Below are 21,789 nucleotides of genomic sequence, written 5' to 3' on the forward strand. Positions count from 1 at the left end.
ACCAAACAGAGCCTAAAGATATGTTACTCATATATGATATATCGGTATCAATTTTTTAAGACATGATATATAATATATGATATTTGAGTACACAAATAAATGTAGCAATTGCGAGATAATATAGTTCAAATTTTATAATCAAAATTTTATCTTTTATCTTAGATCTAAAATAATTAATACTTAAACATCATATATTAATTCTATATTTTTAATATTTTGTATAGGATTTCATCGATTAAAAATACATGTGAACATTTGTGGTAGATATGTCATAAAAAAATTTGTTCCATTATGTTTTTCAATTTCAGTAGCCAACAAAACAAAAAACATGAATCGCGGTATATGAAAGGGCATTTTTAATGATATAATAATAATGGGATTTCCCTCTCTTTCTTATTTTGTGATCTGTACATTTCCCTTCTTTCTATTATGGCCAAGGGTTTCGATTCCTCCGAGGCTTAGCGAACCGTTACCCATCTGATATACGCGCGCGAGTGGTTTAACTGGTAAGTGATACGAAATTACCAGTGTAAAGTCCAATTCAACGGAGTATTCACTTCCGTCGAGGTATTTTTAGTTATCTGGGTCTTTGTTTCACTGAAAAGAATATAATGGATTGATAGTTTCCCACTTTTCAGTTGATGGCTTAACGTTTCCGAGAAAAAAAGTTGAATGAGTCAATTGTATGGTCTCCTTGATTAACCTCGAGCACTTGATGAAGTTCGATTTCGGCATGATTTAGACTGTAAAATATGGTTTTGTATGGTAGAAGAGTACCCATATAACTGATTCCGTAGTTTATCCCATATCTGTATTTTCTTTAAACAAAATGTATGTAAACCCCCCCAATGACCAATTATTTTTAATATTGATTTGGTTTGCTAATAATTAATATTTTTGAATATTGATCTGGTTTGGTAATAATTAACATTTTATTGTTCTGGATATAACTAACTATCAGTTATCTGATTCAGATTTGTATCATAACTTGATAGAAATCTTATACCTATATGACTCTAACCAGCTCAATTCTCCTTTAATCCAAACTTTGAAATACCGTCTTGCCCTGATATAAATAGACTCTCACTCATTTTTAGTGAAAAACTTGCACCATTTTTTGGTAAATATATATTCTATATTTGGTTAGATTTTGTTGAGATTTCGCTAATTATTCCAATTTATTTTTCCCATACATTTGATTTGTTTCCTTGTAAATTTCGGTGTGTTTAGATGCTTAAAATTTTAGATCTGGATTTGGAAGTAGAATTGGATTTGGAAATCCATTGATTTAGAATTTCATCTTGTGTTTGGTTTGAAATTTAAAAATTCTATTTAGAATTCATTTCTTGTTTGGAAAAAACAAGATTTGAATTTGGAAATTTAAAATTTTACTAAAATAATCTTAATATCTTTTACATAAATCAATATTTAAAACATTTTATTCACATTATTAAAAAACTGAAAAATTAAAATTAAATTTATCATATATTTCTCAATATCATTTCAATTATGTATTTGTGTTATACATACTATATAAACTCTTAACTAATCTTAACGAACACAAAATGAATTATTAAAATAAAATAATCAAACATAATATCTAAATATTCAAATTTAAATTCTACGAAATAAATTATTTCAAAATTAAATATTCAACCATATCCTAAATTTATAAAAAAGAAAAATATATTATTATCGAATAAAGAATTGTTCAATATTCATGACAATTATAAGAATAGATCTCAAGAATCAAATATATAAAATAATGAATAAATAAATTTGTTATTTAATCCAACCATTATATATAAAGATGGTAGAAGGATAATAATTAATTTTTTTTTATGGATATTTTTTTAGGTTTATTCAAATCTAAATCACATCGAATCTGACCAATTTTGAGAAGATTTGTTTATACACAATGAAATCCAGTCAAATTCTGTCAAATCCCTTAAAATCCAATTCTATTTTTAAAATCCAACTAACCAAACGATTAAAATCAGGATTTATAAATCCAAATCCCACCAAATCCTTGATTCCAAACATAGGGTTAGTTTTTGAAGCTTATATAAAGGCCTTGTAAGCTTGAGTTATTAATCATTTCTATAAAAATAAGAAACACACATCAATTTAATTTCAGATGGACAATTGGAAAACTACTCTCACCACTCTTTCGTAGGATAACCTGTTCGCGTTTGAAGCGAAGGTGGAAGGGTTCAAGGACCAAATATAATGCCTGATGTTAAGGTATAAGCCTCTTTATTTTCATATCTCTTTGACATTTGTATTTAATTATAGTTAGATTGTGTGTAATAGGATTTAAAACGGTGCACGTGCGTTGTGATAATTGAAGCTGGAGTGATACAATAGATTTGGGTTGAGAAACAAACAGTCGCGGAAACCTTTTCAACGGAATGATGAAACTCATTTGAAAATGCTCGACCAGACGAGTAAATAAGTAAAGTGAAAAATTTAGCTACACACAAGAAAATATTACATAGGAATTATAGAGACTGGAAGGTGAATCTCTCTACCCCCAGGAATCTACTATATGATATTTGAAAATCACTGTTTGCATATACACAATATTTACGTATCCAGGCTGTCATTTCCATTCACCACTCATGAATTGCATGATAGCATTCTCTACAATCGATACTTCTCACACATAATAAAGCGATTGGACTGTTGGTACAAATGGCTAGTCGATAACTCCGGCAATTTCACGTCCACTAACATATCAGTTATGTTCTAATAACTTGACAACTAAACTAGCTAAATCCAGATTCTAAGTCAAACCAAACTTGAGCTCAAAATAAGTCATTTTTCGAGATTTGACCAGGCCAAAAAAACTGAGCTCGAGTTAGTGTTCAACCTTGGTGGGTGAAGGTGGGTGACGATAGTCATATCAGGCCTGCTTGGACTGGGAAAAACACCTTTAGGGGAATTTTTTTCTCTTCAACACCGCACAAGGCTGTAGTTTTGGTTGGCCTAGTGAGTCTAGAAGTGCCAATAATAGCTTCTTAAACCACTTAAGATCACTCTGAAATATCTACATGGAGAACCATATGCAGAGCCAAGAACGATGCTCAATAGTCTTGTCAATAACACAACTTAAAACACAATGCTTATTCCCAAAACCCCCAAGGGAATTTTGTCTTTACTAAATAGCTTTCCCTGTGCTGTCAACCGAAGAGTGACGGCATGTTTGCAAACAATACAAAAATTCCACACCATTGTAGCCCAAAAAACCGTAGCTCACTTCACCCCAAAGGATTGGTGTGCCAAGCTTGCCCTTGCAGACCCAGAATACAGCCAAGGGGCCAATAAGGAGGCAACCTGGGATGCAAATACTAAAAAATGGACTATCTCATCCCGTACGCAAAGAAGCTTCTTTACGAGCAGAGCGGGTTAATGGAGGCGGTGGCAACAATGTTAGCGGCATGGAGTCCGTGAAGAGTAAATAGGAATTAACACTGAGTGAGTAGAAGCTGCAAATGAATGAGTTATCGAGGAACTAAAAGCGTATGAGTGAGATGGTTGAGAGGGTCATGAAGTATGTTGCGATGAGGGTTGAAGGGGGTGGGGCATGTATACCTCATGAAGAAAGCAGTAGACAAGATATTGGTGCAAGAATAGTTAATGTTGGAGAAATTTGAGGAACACTATTGTCATTTTATGTTATCATTTTTAGATTCGTGTTCCAATTTTTATAAATATTCATCCCAAAGCATAAAAACAATTTGGGTTTTATCCTAAAGGATGCCTACTCTCGGCCATACCTTGAGGCAAGCATGGACTCGATTTTTAGTTAGTATGTCAATTAAGCACTACATGTTGTAGGTTTGCTTAATTTTCTCTTCAATTCTTCAAAATGATTTGTGAACGAAAAGGATTAATCATTTCTTCATGCAACATTCAACTCTCCTTGGTAAAATACTTTAATGCAATCACTGAAAGTCTCGCCCTTTAAGTTTGTTTCGCTTTGCACCTTCGTAATTATTTTTGGTTTCGAAGCATGTTGGCACTTGACACCCTCAATAGCTATAAATTATGGATAGATAATGTAGGAACAATTACGTAATGAAGTATCAATCGCTCTACTTCTTAGAAGTTTTAATGACGTGGAAGAGATAATGATATTAGTTTTAGGCTTCAATACATTGTGTCTTTGAAACTTCATGGTCTCGTGTTACTTGTGGGCATGTAGTTTGTGTATGATGCATTTGTGCCTAAAACTTGACAAGCTAGCCCTCTTTTGCACCTTTGTGCTTGTTAATAGTAAATTTAAGCATTTAATGGATAATAATTCGAAAATCAAAGATGTCTATAACCTACCCAATCCTTGGCTATTTAGATTAGAGGACTTCAAGTCCTTGTTGGGATTTGCAACCTTTTGGGCAAGAGATATGGACTCAATGTTGGGGAACTTTTGTTTTATTCTCTTTTGGCTTGTCTATAAATGGTAAGAATTCTAGGCAAAATGAGCTATTGATCAGGTATATAACAAAAAACTTTTAATCTGGTGAGCAAAATTTGTTTCGATTTTTGTCTTCATCCCAGTAACTCACTAATTCATCTTCATTCTGACCTTTCCAACGACATGAGTCCAACCTTTCCAACGACACAAATGACAACTTTTTTACAAAATATTCAACTCAATATTAAAAAAACACATAGTATATAATAATTAATAATCTCAACATACAATTAACAGTAACATTGGAAACATCACACCCAAATTTTATCAAACAAAATAATTTATCTAAAATATTACATACAAACATAAAAAATTGCATATTTGTAATGAAAAAAAATTCATTAGTTCCCTCAATTTTAGGAGAATGTAATTTATATTTGAACTATTCAAAAGTTATGGGTTGAACTATTAACAAATTTTGGCTTAATTCTCCAATATTAAGCCAGGATAATTTAAGATATATTTGGACTATTTCAAAGTAGATGCTGAACTATTAAATAAATTTGGCCCAAAATTCCTGATGGGCAAAAGCCCAGCTTTGCCCACATAGTACATCAGCCCTTAATAGAGAAGCCATTCATTAGTTTCATGCTCCAACTCATGCACAGTGATTGTGGGTTTCTCATCGCTCCTAGGTTTTATCAAATAAAATCAAATAATCGTTAGGTGGTCTTGCGTGAAGGAAAAGTAAACCCAAGTTGACAGTGTGTTAAAGCATGTTTAGCAGATGACTAAGATGCTTGAACATGTTTTGTACTGTTCTACAACAGTGCTGAGCAAAGACCTGGCGCAAGAAAATTAGGGGTGTCAATTCGGATGGATCAGGTGAGTTTGGGTCGGGTTGAAGCATGGGTATTAACAAAAATTTCCCAACCCAAAAACTATAAACCGGAACCTACCCGATGAACTCGATCAACTATATGATTTTTTACTATGCAACATTACTATTTTATTCTTTAACAAAATAATTTAAAAAAATTCAAACCACATATTAGTAATATTTTTAATCTAAACACATAACAACAAACTTCACCTAAGTATGATAATTATGTTTCATGTGCTTAAATATTTAAATTAAATTTAAAAGTTTAATTTTCTAAATTATTATTTCTCCACAAAAGAAATAATTGTTTAAAAAATTCAAATATTTCACAAAAATAAATATCACACGATGAAATGTGTTATATAAATATAAATAAAAAAAATCTTCAAGCATCAGAAAGTAACTTAACTCTAAAATAAAATGTCTAGGATGTTTACATTGTGAAAAGGATATAAATGGGTTGGGTGAGTTCGGGTTGATGTGTGATCTGATTCTTAATTTGGGTCAACCCGAACCTAATCCAACCTAATTTTTTTCAGGTCATACCTGATTTAACCCTAACCCTAAAATCCCTAACTCTGACCTAATATTTTTCGTGTCAACTCGGGTCGAATTAGCTGGTTGGGTTTATTTTTAACACCCCTGAAGAATAATGTCCATCCTCGATCTTAGGTGTTTCAGATGCAGGGCCGGACCTGAGGCGAGGCCTGAGAGGCGCTTAGACCTTGCCTCAGGCTCACTTTGAATAGGTTTTGGATTTGGTGCCTTGCACAACACCATCGTTGGATCATCCAACGGCTTTACATTGCACAACATCATACTGTGCACTGTAGAAGATCCTTTCTCCTCTAAATGGAGGCCCAAAGTTTTGAAAAAATGTTAGTATTACATGTTAGTTGTTACGTTTTTTTGGCTCGACGGCTGCTGCCTACCCTTGCAATCAAGCGAACAAGTTCTTCACCAAACTCTAGATTTCAAAGTATTTTTGCTTCTTGTTATGTTCTTGTGTTTTTATGTTAGTAATTTCTCAAATAAATCTGACTATTCTTTTCTTTGTTTGTGATAACGGGATGTCATCTTCTAGTTCCGAACCAATTGCAAAAATTTTGCAGTGATTTTTTCCTCCAATTTTTTCATGTTTAATGACTCTAGTATTTCTTTCATTATTAACCAATTGCCATATCTTAGTTCCTTGCAATATTCTATTACTTTCAATCTTAGATTCTCAGGTATACATGCAAAATCTTTTCTTTTCTTTTAATTTTATTTTTTTTCTGTTAAAATTTAACGAAAAGTCTGATTTTTCCCATTATTAAGAATATTGATCGTTGAAAAATTTAATACATCTGTTAGTATAACAGGCTGTTGGATTAGATTAAATATACGGGGTTGGGAAAATGAAACTCAACTTGTAATTATTGTTGTAAATGCTCAAACTTGTGTAGAATTTTAATTGGATTTGTGTTATGCTTTTTGTTTCTGTCTTTGTATATTTTTTGGTGCTCAAGTACAAAATTTTCAATATTTTGTCAAAGAAACCATCACAACCACTTAAAATTAGATGATTTCTTAAAAGTTCTGTGTTTCGTAGGAAACTGTTTAAGCTATTTTTAGCCAAAATTCCACAATTTTAGTTTTAAAAACTCTATATTGTTTGCGGAAATTAGTGAAAAAAATTGAATATTATTGTTGTAAGGGGCCCAAATTTTGGAGTTTGACAGAGGCCTAAAAAATATCAGGTATGGTCCTGTTTGGATGAATGACAAACCCATAAAGAGTGTTATTTACCTCCCTTGATGTTTGTTGTACTTGTATGCATTAGATGTATTTCAAATGACTACAAGTTGGTTTGTTCAAACCAGGGAGTATGTGATTGTCCAACGAGTGACGGGAGTTTTTTTCCCACTCTGACAAAGATGACAGGAAAGTTGTCGGTACATTCAATGGGCGGGCAAAAGTTTATCCAAAGTTTACTGTACAATAGTTGTTCAAAAAGTTTACTATGCCACGTTTTTTCATTCTCTGAAAATTCAGTTTCTCCTCGTTCAATGTTGGATATTTTAAAGTAAACTTGCAATCATTTTTTGGTATGATAACTCACTGACATGTTTCATTTCCTTTCCAGTCTCTGAAATGAGCTCTACCGGTGTCAATTTAAGTAGCCTCCATGGTGTTGGAGAGGTAGATCAGAAAGCTGTTAAGTTGGAGCAAAATTTGATTAAAATATCTTTGCAGTCACAAGAGAATAGTAGGTTTGGTGCTTTAAATACTGAACATGGTGGCTCACATATCTCGGATAAAGGGCAGTCTTCAATTGATGATTCAACGCTTTGCTCCACATCATCAATAAGTCCAGCACCCATTAGCAGGCAGTTTTGGAATGCTGGAAACTATGACGAGACGCTTAATTCCAAGCCCACCAAACCCACCTGTGGAGGTGTTATGCTCTCAGAGATCTGATGTTTCTCCTTTTTGTGATAAATGATCTTTGACATTCTAATTTTGAACTTAGACACAAACCATTACCTTGCTTTATCAGCTTTTAAATTTTGAATGTGGTTCCAGCAATTTCTTATCCTTTCCACCATTAATTTTTTTTCAACTAATGGTAATCTGACATCGTGCTCTTTGGTTTTCAGCTGGATCAGGTTATCTTCGTATCCACCCCAAGTTTCTTCACTCAAATGCCACTTCACATAAATGGGTGTTTGGTGGTATGCACTACTTATGTTGTTTCCCTGTTGACTTGAAGATATCTTATTGGATATGGCTGCAAGTATATTTTTCTTATTCCTTTTTCGACTTCAATTTTCACAGCTATAGCAGAACTGGTCGATAATGCTGTGGATGAGGTGATATTACATTAAAGTTTTATCACTTCTCTTCCTTCTTTTTACATTTTGCCTTGTAGGAGTGGGTGATGTAAAGATACACCTTGAAGCTTTGTTGTCATATTTGTCTGATTGCACTCTTAGTCTCTTACTAGCTTCAAGGTTTGACGTTTGAAACTTTGGTTTAATCTTAATAATCTGTTTAATTCTGATGAGGTTATATTGTTCCCTGCCAATGCCATGGTGACATATGGATTTTATTTGAATTAAAATTGCCTTGCTGTGGAATCTCCTTTATTTAGCAAAGTGAGGATGACAAATATCTGAAGGTGACAATGATTAACATTTGCTGTCCCTGTATTTAGTCGGTTAGTGGTAAAAATCAAACCGACTTAGCATTGACGGGGGTTGTGTATTGAGTTTGATTTCCGGAAAGGATAGGATATCTTTGAGGGATGCAGGTTGCAAGTTTACTGCATGTTCTGCCATCCTGTTTGAATGAGTGCTAATGCTAAAGCTGGTTTGGTATTCATGTTTTGTCTCATCGATTGGTAGGTACACAATGGGGCCACCTTTGTCATAATAGATAAAACCTCAAACCCAAGGGATGGGACACCAGCCTTACTCATTCAAGGTACTTTTTTGCTTTCATCAAATAACATGATATAAATCTTAGTTAATTGGTTATGCTTCTAATTAACATTCTGTGATCGATAACTTAAAGTCACATAATTGTAAACCGTGATGATTTTTCTATTAGACAATGGTGGTGGAATGGGCCCAGAAGCAATGCGACGATGCATTAGTTTTGGTTTTTCAGATAAGAACTCAAAAACCACTATTGGACAGTGTAAGCGTAAAAAATATCGTTTATTAACCATATGGCTCCTGGAGAGAAGTTGACTTCTAGCCTTTCAGATGGAAATGGGTTTAAGACCAGTTCAATGAGACTTGGTGCTGATGTTGTTGTCTTCAGTCGCTGCAAGGACAGGTTGTTCTTTTTCTGGTTTTTCGGTTAGTGGTATTTATGATACATATCTATTTATTTTTTTGTTCTCAATTAGTTTGCATTCTGTGTAATGTTCTATTGAGATGTACTTGAGGTATTCGTATATGGTATTATGATGCATATCTATTTATTTGTGAGCTCTCAGTTAATTTGCATTCTGTGTAATGTTCTATTGAGACGTAGTCATGTAATTGAGGTATTCGTATGTGCTTGAAATCCTTCTGATTGCCTCGTATATGTGAAAATAATGGATTAAGTACCTAGATTTAGGGTATGAATTCTTTGAAAAACTGAAGAATTGTGCTTGTGCGGGTGAACGAGCTACAGAACTGTGGAACCGTCCTTGTTGGAGGCATCAACTGGGGGGAACCTTCGATCCTGATGTCAATTTCCCATTTGATTGTCTTGTTCTCAGATGTGAGGAGGTTATCGGAATGGAGTGAGTTGTGTTATTTATTGTGATGTATTGGGGATGTTCTTGAAAATCGAGAAATAAATAAGGGGTTGATGGTAGTTATTAAAAGCACAAGGTGTGCTTCTAGGCTCAAGACACGAGAAGGATCGGCCTGTGTCTAGTCATACCGAGGACAACTCTCCAACACGCCACAGGCATGAAGTACGCATTTTGGTGTGCTTTAAAGGCCAAAAGTGCAATTTAAGCTAATGCAATTTTTTCAGAGTGCTCATAAACCTTCATAAATATCTTGTCTACCTCTCCTCCGTCTGTTGTCCGTCTTTGGCCAGTTAATATGATTAATTATTAATAAAGAATAAATAATAAATTTTACACTAGGTAAAAAGATTTTCGTTCTGTATTGCGTTACCGAGTTTTCTTCACCTATCAATACTCGTGTTTTCTGTCGTCAGACTCATTGTAAATGGTTCTCTCTCTTAAAAAAAACCAAAAAAAATACTTATGTAAATAACTGCTGCAGAACATTGAATTCGTAATCTTGTCTCTCAGCATGGTTACAATATTTATATGCTCATTTTACTGACAACAATCACTTATCCTTTTTGCTAATTTGGGTTGTTACAAATGCTAATGTTTTGTCGCACATCTTCTACAGAAAATTTCCTTGATACGTCAAAATAAGATTATATTATGGGTACTTTGTTATCCCCCCCCCACCCCCACCCCCACCCCCTTCTTTCCAATTCTTATATGCAAATAATCTATTAAGTATTCCAAATTTTGAATCACAATCTTGATTCATTCTTAACTTTAACGATTAGTTTGATCAATTTTCATACTAAATTTATATTTCTTTCCTGAATCCTAATTTGACCTTATTTATGTGTATAACCTTCCTTATTTGTGACCAGGAATTCGACACAAAGTGTTGGTCTTCTATCATATACATTTTTAATGCACACACGGCATGACAGAATAGTGGTTCCCATGGTAAGGTTTTGTCCTGGTCTAATTTTGTTGACGGCTTGTTTTAGTTCTCAGTGTTGGTTCTTTTTAGTTACAACTGGCAGTAAAACTGGTGAATAGAAAATTGAATATATTTTTCTCTCTATATCTGTTTTTTTTATTTTTAGAATTTTCCTTTATGAGCAAATTTTCTTCTGCATTCTTCTGAAAACATCTCACGTGCATGACTACCTGTTTGTTGGTTGAAACGTTTGTCGGGGGACAGGTCCTTTAATCAGTAATGACGAAAAAAGAAAGTCCAGGCCTTTACCTCGTCCCCTCCACCACCCTTTTTTTTTTCATTTTAGCATTCTTGAGAAGTTGATATGATTGGTAATGATTATGCTGCGTAATGTGTTGTCCTGTAATTGTTGGAAAAATGGAGACAAAAAAGAACTGGAAATTAATTTAGTTATAGATTTAACGGGGGGCCGTTATACAGTGTCTGGAAAAATCAAGGAAAAGGTTCTCGAGAAAAGTTTAGGCATACAGATTTTCACAATAGCAACTCCTGAAACAAAAACTTTTAGAAGATCACAACCGTCTAAAGTATTCCAAAAGTTCGTAGCCAGCTCAGCTTCATGCTTATTTTTGAAAATTTCTTCAGATGCTAAAATCAATCACGTTGTTGTGAAATCATAGTAGGTGTATCCTTTATATTAAGTTGATGAAGTATTGCTGAATCTTGTGGTTTTATTCTTCTCGTGTCTCAGTAATCAATATTAACATTACTGTTCACATTGAGGAATGTTTTTCTTTTTTGTTTCTTCTTTTTTTAAAGATGGTAATTCATGCTGGATATGCCTGAAAGGTCTCACCATCTATTTACATTTGTGCAGGTTGATTATCAGTTTGACACTCAAAAAGGCACGTGGAATTCATTACACAACGAACAACATCATGAGAATAATCTTTCCATTTTGTTGCAGTGGTCTCCATTTTCCACGGAAGCTGAACTTCTGAAGCAAGTACGCTTAGCTATTGGGGGGCTAGTCTCTCTCTCTCTCTCTCTCTCTCTATCTAAAGTTATATTTTCCTCTCATAACCATGATTTGGGATCTTCTACTTTTTCTCTGTTGAACAGTGTGAGGTTGTCGGTCTTCATGGCACCAGGATAATAATCTACAATCTATGGAATGACAATCAAGGAAAAATGGAGCTCAATTTTGAGTCTGATCCAGAGGTTCATATTTACTCTGAAATCAATTATAATATATTGTGCTCTAGTCAATTGGGTTTTATTTCCCCCTCTCCATGAATGGTCATATTTTGTAAGTTTAATGTTGATCTTTACCGTGTTTGATGCTATCAGGATATTTGCATATCTGTGAAGGAAACCAACCCAAAAATGCATTATCGGATGACATTAAGTGAACATCATCTTGCTAATCGTCTTCGCTGTTCACTTCGGGTATGTTTGGGTGTTGTGAAATATTTTACTCTTTGTAACGTCTTGATAACATAGCTTAACCTATTTAATACTTTGTTATTTTACTCTTTGTAATGTGTTGATAGCATGGCATAACCTATTTAATGCTTTGTTTTCTCACCCCTGCAGGCATATTTATCAATCTTATACTTGAGAATTCCGCAGAACTTCTTCATATTATTGCGTGGACGAGTTGTCATTTATCACAGCATTGCCAATGATCTCAAATTTCCTGAGTTCATATTGTATAAGCCACAAAATGTGGAGGTTGGGACAGCTTTCATTGTACTTATTAGCACGGACAAAATTATCATATGTGTTAATACCCATATGCATTAATGCAGTTCATTGAAACAACTGGCCACAACCTTTCTGGTTGTTGTTGAACTTTGATGTTATTAAACTTGTGAGCTACAATTCTTCGTTTTATGACTGCAGGGTCAGGTTGTTACGACAGTTGGGTTTTTAAAGGAAGCTCCAAATGTGAACATTCACGGCTTCAATGTTTACCACAAGAATAGATTGATATTGGTAAATATATTTCCACTAATTACTTTTTTACATTTTGTTCTTTGCCAGTTGTATAATACACCATGGAATACTCATGGTCTGTCTTGTGAAAAGAAACTTTTTGGAGAATAAAGTGTATTTGTTTTAGTGGAGAATGATTGATAGGTCAATATTTTGTCATGTGACACATGTATTTGGGTCGCTAATTTTGTGTTTATAATTCTGCGCACTAGTCATCTTAACATCCACTAAGTAGGCTACGGTGAAAGCAGAGGAATATTAAATTCCAGGGATGATGTTTTCTTTTGAAATCATGAAATGAACAGATGTTAGCTTACATACTTGACGTTATGTATTTGTGTCGATGCTTTTGTTACTATTTTTTGAAGATGTTGATGGATCTGCCTCTTGAATGACTTGAGAAATCTTCTATTGTCCAATTCTGTTTGATTGAGAATGGACTCTGGCCTTGTGTTCATGTGCACTATCTAGAAGATAAATACCATATGGCAAGTATATAATATGAATTATGATGACATTGATCTTATCTTATTTTTCTCATATGCGTCTCCCAAGACATTTCATGACTTTTCCTTCCCCTCAAACACACAAAAGATGAAAAAGATTTATTAGTAAGAAAAATCAACCGGACATGCCAAACAATGAAGATATAATGATATTCTCTGAGGTGCTCACAGTTTACAACTGCATGCACCTTACATATGCATCCCATAATGTTTTCTTTTGCAGCCGTTTTGGCATGTAGTAAGCTATTCTTCCTGCAGAGGCAGAGGTGTTGTGGGTAAGTGTTTTGTATCCTGTTACTTCTTGCCATATTTGACCTTATTGTGCCAGATTTCTGTCACCTGACTTGCTATAGGGTATGGCAGGTGTTTTGGAAGCGAATTTTATCGAGCCAACTCACAATAAACAAGAATTTGAGAGAACTCCAGTTTTCCAAAAGCTTGAAACCCGCTTGAAAGATATGACTCAGGAATATTGGTAAGTGATTTGCTTGAGGAAACTTGGAGGAGGAGTTGTTTTATTTGATAGTATTGGCTTTCAACTTATCTTCATCACCTAGAACAAAATGAGTTGAGAAGTACATGAGCATCTGCTACGTTTTCACAAATAATGTGTTCTGTAAGAAAGAAGAACGTGTTATCCTGTTTGTCTCTGTTGTCCGTACTATATGATGTCATTTGCAGTGGTTGTATCTGCATCTTGAAAAATTCAAGATTTGGTCTTTAACGTTGCTTATGGGAGAAAGATGAGATTCATTTGTGCTTATGAACATTTTTGAAGTTTGACAGGGATCATCATTGTGGACTTATTGGTTACCAACCTAATAAACAACTCCGTCCAGAAATTGCACGGTTTTCTTCTGATTCTACTACACAAGGTCGTGGCACATATGAACCTATTTTGTTGGGTAAAGATTCCTTGGTGGCTGCTGGAGCAAAATTATCTGTAGCTGCTGGACATGAAGTGAATGCCTCTTTGAATCGCATGGCACCAAATCGTGGTATCTTTCATCTAAACTCAAAAAGGATTTAGAATGCTCAATCTTGAAGGGAGAGGCAAAAAAACTCCAAAGATTGTCATTCTTGTACCTAACTTGAAGATGTCTTGCATTTGATCTCACAGGACTGGCTCTGAAAAGGAAAGAGAATGATCACGTGGTTGAATCTGAAAGGGAAAAAAAGATGGCTGTGAAAGGGCCCAGAACAGCTTCTGCTGTTCATGGTCAAGGTGTACAGGTATGCGCTCGTGTTGAATATTTGTCATTTATGGCCACTATAGAAAAACCTGGATTTTATTGTGCCATTCCTAATTATTTCAGAAATTCAATAAAATACTCTCATTTTAGTAGAATTCTGAAACATGGTTCTACTTACAAGTTACACCCACCATCACACGTGTTCCTACACACATCCTCTGAAAGTCATAACCAATGTCAAAGTTGTACTCCCAATTTACTTGGCAATTGCAGTTCAAAAGGGTTATGCAGTGATAACGTATACCGTAGGTTGACAATGTGGAAAGTCTTTCCATCATAATTTTCTTTGTTCATACTGGGAATATGAATTTGATCCACTCTTGTATCTGCTTTGAGATTTTATGACAAACGTGCCTTGATTTTGACTGAATATTCTCATCAATCACCTGGCAATCATGTATTAAACTTTGTATGGTTTATCAGACAATTTTTTGCACGAGGTTTGATGACTCTTTCCTTGAACTTTTGACGTCTCTAATGCGCTTTTATATTGGATTTTGTTATGGTCCCAGATTTGGATCATGTTATGGGATAATTAATGTATTTTGGATAGGCTTTTGAGACTTGTTTTCAGAAAACCTGGCAATCTCACATTCACTATTTGATTTTAGAATTCTGGATATTCTTATTCTTTGCAACAATAGCCATTTAAATACAAGGAAGACAATTAATTTCTCCAGCAAGAAATCTGCCATGATTCCCCTATCCATGGCTAGAATGCATGATATATTAAAAAAAGGAAACTAAATAAAATCTTTCTAATTAATTCCTTATTTCTGAATCTTCAACACTTCATCCTTGATTTCACTAGTTTGTTCTTAATTCTTGCCCGTTACATCTGTCTCCCATTGGAAATCGTGCTTGTCCTCAAGCATGAAAATGAGATATTCCATGATCTTGCCACTCCCTTGCTATTCTGAAAAATTCGCCACCACTTCAAGAACAATTTTGTAGAAGTATCTCAAGGATTAAGCGCAAATTCTCAAGTTCTTCCCTCTTTAACTTTGGTCGATCTCATTCCCATTTGAGGAACCAGTGTTCGCCGTCACACTCAAAGTGGAAAGAGACCAATCCTTGTCTTTATCCGGCCTGTGTTGGTGTCAAAAAACTTTTCACGTTGACTAAGATATATCATCAGGTCTGATTGGCTATTGTACTGGGGAAAGTCTAGCTTCAAATTTTGAGGTACTTTTGATAAGTCATCCTCGCTGTCTCGATGTCCTTCAGGTGGGGCCCCGTTGATTGCTGCTGTCTTTGCCCCGATCTTCGGCCAATTACATTGTTGACAGACTTGGACATCTCCTCCAATTGATCAAGAAGAGCTTGTTGCCTTCTTTCATTGGCTGCCATGTCCTCTTGATACAAATTTTCAAAAGCTTCGAACTGTGGCTATAATGCTTGGAATCCCCTCAGGACGACTGGCTCGCTCTTAAACCAACTTGTTATGGTCTCAGATTTGGATCATGTTATGGGATGGTAAATGTACTTTGGATAGAGGTTTAAGGCTCGTTTTGAGAGAACCTCGTGATCTCACATTCACCATTTGATTTTTAGAATTCTGGATATTCTTATTCCTTGCCAACATTAGCCATTTATATACGAGGAAGATAAATAATTTCCCTAGAAAGAAATCTTCTGTAATTCTCATATCTATGAATAGAATGCATACAATATTAAAAAAGATAACTAGATAAAATCCTTCTAATTAATTCCTTATTTCTGAATCTTCCACCACATCATCATTGATTTCAGCGGATTGTCCTTAATTCTTACCCGTTGCAGATTTTTGTCGCTGTTCTTTTAAAATTTCACCTGATGCTGTTATCAACTGTTTCTCCTCTTAAAGGCTTTTTATTTTTTCTGGTACAAGGCATAGTAGATCCAAAAACTTGAGGTTTCATGAAGTTTGAGTTATTTGTTGGTTTCCATGTTTACTTAACACAATTTAAAATCCGTCGAACACATAACTGCAGTATACTCTGGCGAAAGGCTGATTGTGGTGGAAATCAATCTTTAAATTTTATGTGAAAATTTGTCAACTGTAACTTATTGACATCACTAATCTTATTGGTTAATTATTTACTTAATTGAGACTTTAACATCATGTCTGATCTGGTTGTGTAGTTAGAGAGCTATGCCGGAGACCATTTCGGGTTGAGTCCAGTCAATGAAAATCACAACCCCTTGTGATTGTGCTCTGCCATCCTTTTCGAAAATGAAATTCCGCTTACACAAGCCAAGTCCTGTTTTTTTTCAATAAAATATATTACCTATAGTTTGTTGGGCATGATTCTCTCATGTGACTCAACTTTGAAGCTTCTGTAACTATGGGTTTGTCTGTTCATCGTGCCACCAAATTGATTTTTCTCATAACTATTGTCTTGAATCAAACATTAGCTTAATGAGACATGCTCTGGTGTGTTGTGTTGATGAAAGCTTCAAGTATGTTGGCCTGTTTTACCTTATTCATCTGTCACTCTTCATATTTTTCCACGAGGAAATCTCTGGCCAACTTGTAGCTCCTTTTTTTGTAGCATTCTGTTGCTCCTACAAACATTTTGGAACCCCAGGAGGCTGTTAGCACAATTCAAGAAAATCAAAAGCTTCATGCTCTGTAAGTTTAAATGTTTGAATGAAATACTTAGGAATGACCTCACTGGTCTTAAGACCTAGAGGCAAAGTGAAGCAACCAAAATCTACTGGGAAAAATCTACTTCGACCTATGATTTACACTTTTAATCCTAATTCTTGCCTTTCTTTTAAAATAACAGATGTGAAGAATATAAGAAGACCGAGGACGAACTCAATTTCAAGGTATGCCGAATCACTTTGTGCACTATGCTTTAACCCTTCATTGCCGGCCTTTTTTTGTGGGTATTGGGTGAATGTTCAATTTCATTCGAGCCCTATAATTAATTCTAGGAATCCCAATTGCACATCCATTTCTTAAATTGGCTAACTAGTATTTATAGGGAGTTTGGTATGAAGAAGGTAGGGTCGTGAGAAATGAGAATCAAGAAATCAATGTATGTTCGTATGCACACGGAGACACACACGAGCTTGTGTTTGTGGAATGGGGGGTTGGGGAGAGTGTTTTTAAGTGAAAAACGTCAGACGTGCTTTGGCTATACATCTACCATAGTGTGTGTGTAATTAAGTTGAAAAACAGCATCAGTATATTTAAGCTTAAGTAACGCAGTAATATGGGACATAAAGTTCAAAATTACACATTTCACACGAAACGTGCGGTATATGAAAATAGCGAAACCATGGAGCGGTGACTCCAACATGCAAAAAGACTGCCCCTAATGACTATCAAATGATTGAGCAAATGGTAGGATCGTTTGCTTTGCTCTTAACTTGTAAAACATCGTTGGTCCTTATTTTTCTTTTTCATTATTATAATATCATATTGTGTTTTATTTCGTTCCTGTTGAAAATTCAAATATTTTGTGCATGCGGATGCAGGTAACACGTCTTAGGGCAGAGATACAGGAAGCAAAAAGGGAGTATGCCCGGTTGCTTCTTGAATCAAAATTTTTGGACAGGGTTAAAAGGGAAAATAGTCGTCGAACATAGACCAACCTCTTTTTTTCAGAAATTTTTTCTTCCTATTTTTTTCAATCTCTCCGTATTAACTTCGTAAAATTTGTTTGCATCATTTCTTGGTCATTTACTGCTGCAATTTTCAAAATATGCATAAATGTCGTAAGTTTTCTTGTCACTGGTCTCTCTGATTATTTCACCTAAAAAACTCCCTTTCTTGTTTTGCGAAGAAAATGTAATACCCAAACCACGTATAATTAAATATATTAAAAATCATGACAACACTCATTATAATTTTTTTAAAAAAAACATCACGTTTAATTACGTAATAATTTTTTTTTATCCATTTTCAAATATTTAAAGTGGTGGATGAATGTCCTAATACTAATAAATATTTTCTTTTATAATAAAAATTCTATATAAAATTAAAACACTAATAAAAGAAATAAAAGAAAAATTAGAGTAAAGTTTTCGTAGTTATGTTAGAAATGCGCGGGGTTGGATAATTTCACATCTGGAGAATACTTGCTCCAGGTGAATATTGTAGAGTTGAAAACTACATTGTTGTCGTATTAATACATCCTAGGTCCGTCTCATTTGTTTAGTTCAGACAACACAAGGCTTGAACAGTAAGAAATATAGATCAAATTTTTAAAAAAAACATATTTTCCAGAAGTATATCTCTGAATATAGATCACAAACTCACTTTATGTTTGGTTATATTTCCCATTATAAATATGATCTTATTTTATAATATTGTATTTAATTTTCTAGGACTATATAAATGTTTTTAAACTCGTAAGTATACTGTATCGTTAAAATTTAATATAAGGATACCTATTATTTACTTATAAAATTTTAAAATTTTGTCCAGTGATGTCAAATCGAAAATTTTTCAGAAATAATCGGGATATAACTTTTTAAAAAGCAATTTTTTTTAAAGACAATAAGCGCTTAGGAACGTGGACACACATTTAATGAAGAAAAAAACCCAACCAAAACACTTTTAACAAATTTTGTATGTCAAAAACGGATAAAATTTATAGAATAGAAGCGTGCCATGCACGTTCTTTAAGGCGATACAAAACCACAATAAGCTGGCCGATATTGTTTTGAGATCCTTCACGTCTTTTTGAATAACAAAAATTATACAGCATCTTGCAAGGAGGATTAAATCAATCATAGACGAGAATAATCTTCAAACGAGCACATACCACACAAAACGTGTCCGACCAAATGTTCGAAGCCTTTCAACATATCCATTCCAGCTTTCAAGCCAAAAAAGGACTTTCAATCTCCAAGGCCTTTCTGTTCAAAATGTTGTAGGAACAACTCAGTTCTCACTCCAATAGTTTCATTTTAAGTCTTCATTAATGCGAGGAGGAAAAAGGGCATGACGATTCCTTACTCTAAGCATACTTACTATGCATCAAATATAATAGATTAGTGGCCAGTACTCTCCTACAAACCCTTGAATTTGATCAAGAGCTGATCCATCTGAGGTTGGTGCCGCCTTACCTAATTAATCAAGAAACTGTGATGTGAATAAATTCATCAATCATTGCATCCAGTAGAATGTGCTTGCTGGTAATAAATCGAAGAAATCCTGTCATTTCTCTTTTATTCTGCCTTCTTTACTTGTTCGCTTTTTCTTGAATCCTATGGGGAGAAGGGGGACTCTAACAGAGAGATCTCATTGATGCATCGTGATAAAAAGTTTAAGATCAAGATGATAGCAGAAAACTTAACTAGTTGGCTTACTTTTACACCAGCCATAGATAGAAGTTTGTGAGACGCTACATAGGCAACATCTGGATTATCCAATCTCTTCTCAACATAGTAGATAACTTCTGAAACCCCTGACTGAAGACAAAACTATTCATTACCAAAATCATAGAGCAAAAGTACTTGGAAAGATTAGATCAAAGAGCTAGAAGCTGGAGGGAAAAGATAACAATCTGATAGAAGTTATTGATAACTACAACGGTTATTTCTAATTTTGACATCTTTCAAATATTATGCACCTATTTTAAGCTCTGTGCAAAAGTATATCTTGATACATCGGTTTCATAAAAATTGTTTTCATGACTGATAATAACAGTGGATAACAAACTATGTTAGTTTGGGAAAATGCATCCCAAAATAAAGTTATGCTTGCCACTTGACTTGCAGATCACCCATCTTTTCGATTGTCACAAGTGCATTATCATCAGGACATAAGCACAATAGGAGAGCTCAGCCAAAAAAAACATTCTAATGGGGAAAGACACTCTCAATATTAAGTTACAAATCGAAAATCGCCTGTGGAGCTAATGTGTGACATATAACACAAACACATGAGAAAGTTGATCATAAACACGCAAGAACCCAAAAACACTTAATAGCATATTGGGTTTGTACTTACATACAAGATCCAAAAAGGTAGTAACGTTCACCTGAATAATTATCTTTGCACACTCGTTGCAAGGAAACATCGTGACATAAAGCCTCTGTAGTGGTAAATTGTAAACATTCTTATCAGAAATGTCAAACCTGGACCCAAAAAGAAATTAATCATTGTGACAGCAAGATAAGAATAGAACTAACTTGCCCTTCAGCAGATGCATGATTTGTATTTAGAATAGCATTGACTTCAGCATGACATACGTAACTGCAAGAGGCCACAAACAAAGATCAATTGAAACTTTGGGATTAATTGAGGAAATGACAGAGGAAGAAAACAAAACAAAGATTTGAGATAAAAACATCCTAAAACATTATTCGAGTAAAAAGCTGATATTTTGAATGTCGTAATATGGTACTTACGGATACTTTGTTTCGAGGGAATCCCCATTCTTGGATTTCTAAGAGAACAGGGAACAAGTAAGATACAAGTATAGAAATTGGCTCTATAAAGATAAAGAAAAGTACCAACCTTAGCCCATGGAAGCTTGTCGTCTGAACAGCCACGGGGGAATCCATTATAACCAATGCCTGAATGCAACCAACCATGAAGATAAGCTGAGATTGCTTTAATATTTTCTTTTTCCTTACTACAGATTTCTCAAATAAGATGTTGGATATTGCTCAAATAAGACGTTGGATCCACAGTAATATTAACATGATGTTGTGCTTGCAAAATAAACTCTTCAACCAAAAAAAAAAAACTCATGTCCATTAAGAAATCTTACCTAGAATTATTCCCTTTTCACTCACCAAGCAAGCGCCAACCTGTAGTACAGCGGAAAAGAAAACCAAAGAGGGTAAAAAAAGCTGACAAAATCAAAAGTTACTCTATAAGAAGATCTAAACAAGATAGACCTGTCTATTTGGATCCTTGGACCTCTCTGCTGATAAAAAAGCAATTGCCATAAAATAGTCGTCCCATGACAAATACCTACCAAAATGAAGGGCTAAATAGATTATTGCAAGAAAAAAATGTATTGTCCACACGTATTTGCACCTTGTGCTCCACAGCTTGTACTTTGAATAAATCTCGACTCAAATTGCCTCCTTTTCTATATCTAACTTCCCGCCAACAAGTAATACTCATACAAAACATGACCAGTAGCTTACCCTTTTCGTTTCGCTGGATCAAATGGGCTCTGAGGGGAAAATTTCCTCTTGACGTCGCTGTTATGCGAGCTGTGGTTACTGGAGGTCCTGGAATTGAAGTACACGGCAACGGCAACGGCGGATGCCGCCGCAGCGACAATGGTGGCTGCAGAAATCACGATTATTTCTTTCGAATTCATAATTATCCGACAAGGAAGGGTGTGAATTGCAAAAAAGGAGGGTGAAGAAAAGGTGGCGGGAAAGAGGAGGGAAAGTCGGCTGGTCAATTTAAATGTAAGTTATTGGGCTCTGTAAAATTTCAGCCCAACTCAAATTTAACTCTCTCACAAAATTTCAGCCCAACTCCAAGTCATTCCCTATTAAGAATATGGAAACCTCGAACAGCGCATTTGGGTCTTCAGCAACATGG

General features: G+C 34.7%; 2 protein-coding genes across 15 annotated transcripts; one reads left to right on the forward strand and one right to left on the reverse strand.

The window, feature by feature from the left end:
* Positions 1-320: 320 nt before the first annotated feature.
* LOC140978412 (protein MICRORCHIDIA 6-like) lies at positions 321-18,008 on the forward strand. 12 transcript variants are annotated; one of them, XM_073443409.1, is made up of 22 exons: positions 321-506; positions 2,138-2,244; positions 7,163-7,275; positions 7,426-7,737; positions 7,940-8,014; positions 8,118-8,152; positions 8,687-8,765; positions 8,892-8,981; positions 9,050-9,122; positions 10,467-10,545; positions 11,400-11,528; positions 11,645-11,743; positions 11,873-11,971; positions 12,119-12,256; positions 12,428-12,520; positions 13,250-13,301; positions 13,390-13,501; positions 13,813-14,024; positions 14,147-14,259; positions 16,814-16,893; positions 17,051-17,093; positions 17,748-18,008. In XM_073443409.1, the coding sequence occupies exons 4-22, from the start codon at positions 7,434-7,436 to the stop codon at positions 17,856-17,858; spliced, it is 2,016 nt and encodes a 671-aa protein (XP_073299510.1). In that variant the 5' UTR covers positions 321-506; positions 2,138-2,244; positions 7,163-7,275; positions 7,426-7,433; the 3' UTR covers positions 17,859-18,008. The 12 variants fall into 12 exon arrangements, 11 of the variants coding, with proteins under 11 accessions (XP_073299510.1, XP_073299506.1, XP_073299504.1 ...); XM_073443403.1 differs by having other exon boundaries at positions 323-567; XM_073443406.1 differs by having other exon boundaries at positions 323-567; positions 2,177-2,244.
* Positions 18,009-18,911: 903 nt separating this feature from the next.
* LOC140979355 (uncharacterized) lies at positions 18,912-21,565 on the reverse strand. 3 transcript variants are annotated; one of them, XR_012175722.1, is made up of 10 exons: positions 21,381-21,565; positions 21,126-21,201; positions 20,996-21,035; positions 20,740-20,798; positions 20,631-20,668; positions 20,412-20,475; positions 20,261-20,314; positions 19,587-19,688; positions 19,234-19,343; positions 18,912-19,133 (listed from the first exon to the last, which is right to left on the reverse strand). XR_012175722.1 is itself a non-coding variant. In XM_073444712.1 (10 exons), exons 1-9 carry the CDS (start codon positions 21,557-21,559, stop codon positions 19,287-19,289), a joined length of 669 nt encoding a protein of 222 aa, XP_073300813.1. In that variant the 5' UTR covers positions 21,560-21,565; the 3' UTR covers positions 18,912-19,133; positions 19,249-19,286. The 3 variants fall into 3 exon arrangements, 2 of the variants coding, with proteins under 2 accessions (XP_073300813.1, XP_073300812.1); XM_073444712.1 differs by having other exon boundaries at positions 19,249-19,343; XM_073444711.1 differs by having other exon boundaries at positions 18,912-19,343.
* Between the last annotated feature and the right edge of the window lie 224 nt (positions 21,566-21,789).

The sequence above is a fragment of the Primulina huaijiensis genome, chromosome 6 (genome assembly GCF_012295235.1).
Source record: "Primulina huaijiensis isolate GDHJ02 chromosome 6, ASM1229523v2, whole genome shotgun sequence".
Taxonomy (NCBI): domain Eukaryota; kingdom Viridiplantae; phylum Streptophyta; class Magnoliopsida; order Lamiales; family Gesneriaceae; genus Primulina; species Primulina huaijiensis.

What these genes read in the sequence shown, in the direction of transcription:
- LOC140978412 (XM_073443401.1), top strand. Translation starts at nt 6,153, where the DNA reads ATGGAGGCCCAAAGTTTTGAAAAAATGTTAGTATTACATGTTAGTTGT. An exon ending in TTCAGTCGCTGCAAGGACAG is followed by an intron (nt 9,123 to 10,466) that starts GTTGTTCTTTTT and finishes ATTTGTGACCAG; the next exon opens with GAATTCGACACAAAGTGTTG. An exon ending in AATCAAAAGCTTCATGCTCT is followed by an intron (nt 16,894 to 17,050) that starts GTAAGTTTAAAT and finishes TTAAAATAACAG; the next exon opens with ATGTGAAGAATATAAGAAGA.
- LOC140979355 (XM_073444712.1), bottom strand. Translation starts at nt 21,559, where the DNA reads ATGAATTCGAAAGAAATAATCGTGATTTCTGCAGCCACCATTGTCGCT. An exon ending in TGAAAAGGGAATAATTCTAG is followed by an intron (nt 20,799 to 20,995) that starts GTAAGATTTCTT and finishes GGTTGCATTCAG; the next exon opens with GCATTGGTTATAATGGATTC. An exon ending in TCCCTCGAAACAAAGTATCC is followed by an intron (nt 20,476 to 20,630) that starts GTAAGTACCATA and finishes GGCCTCTTGCAG; the next exon opens with TTACGTATGTCATGCTGAAG.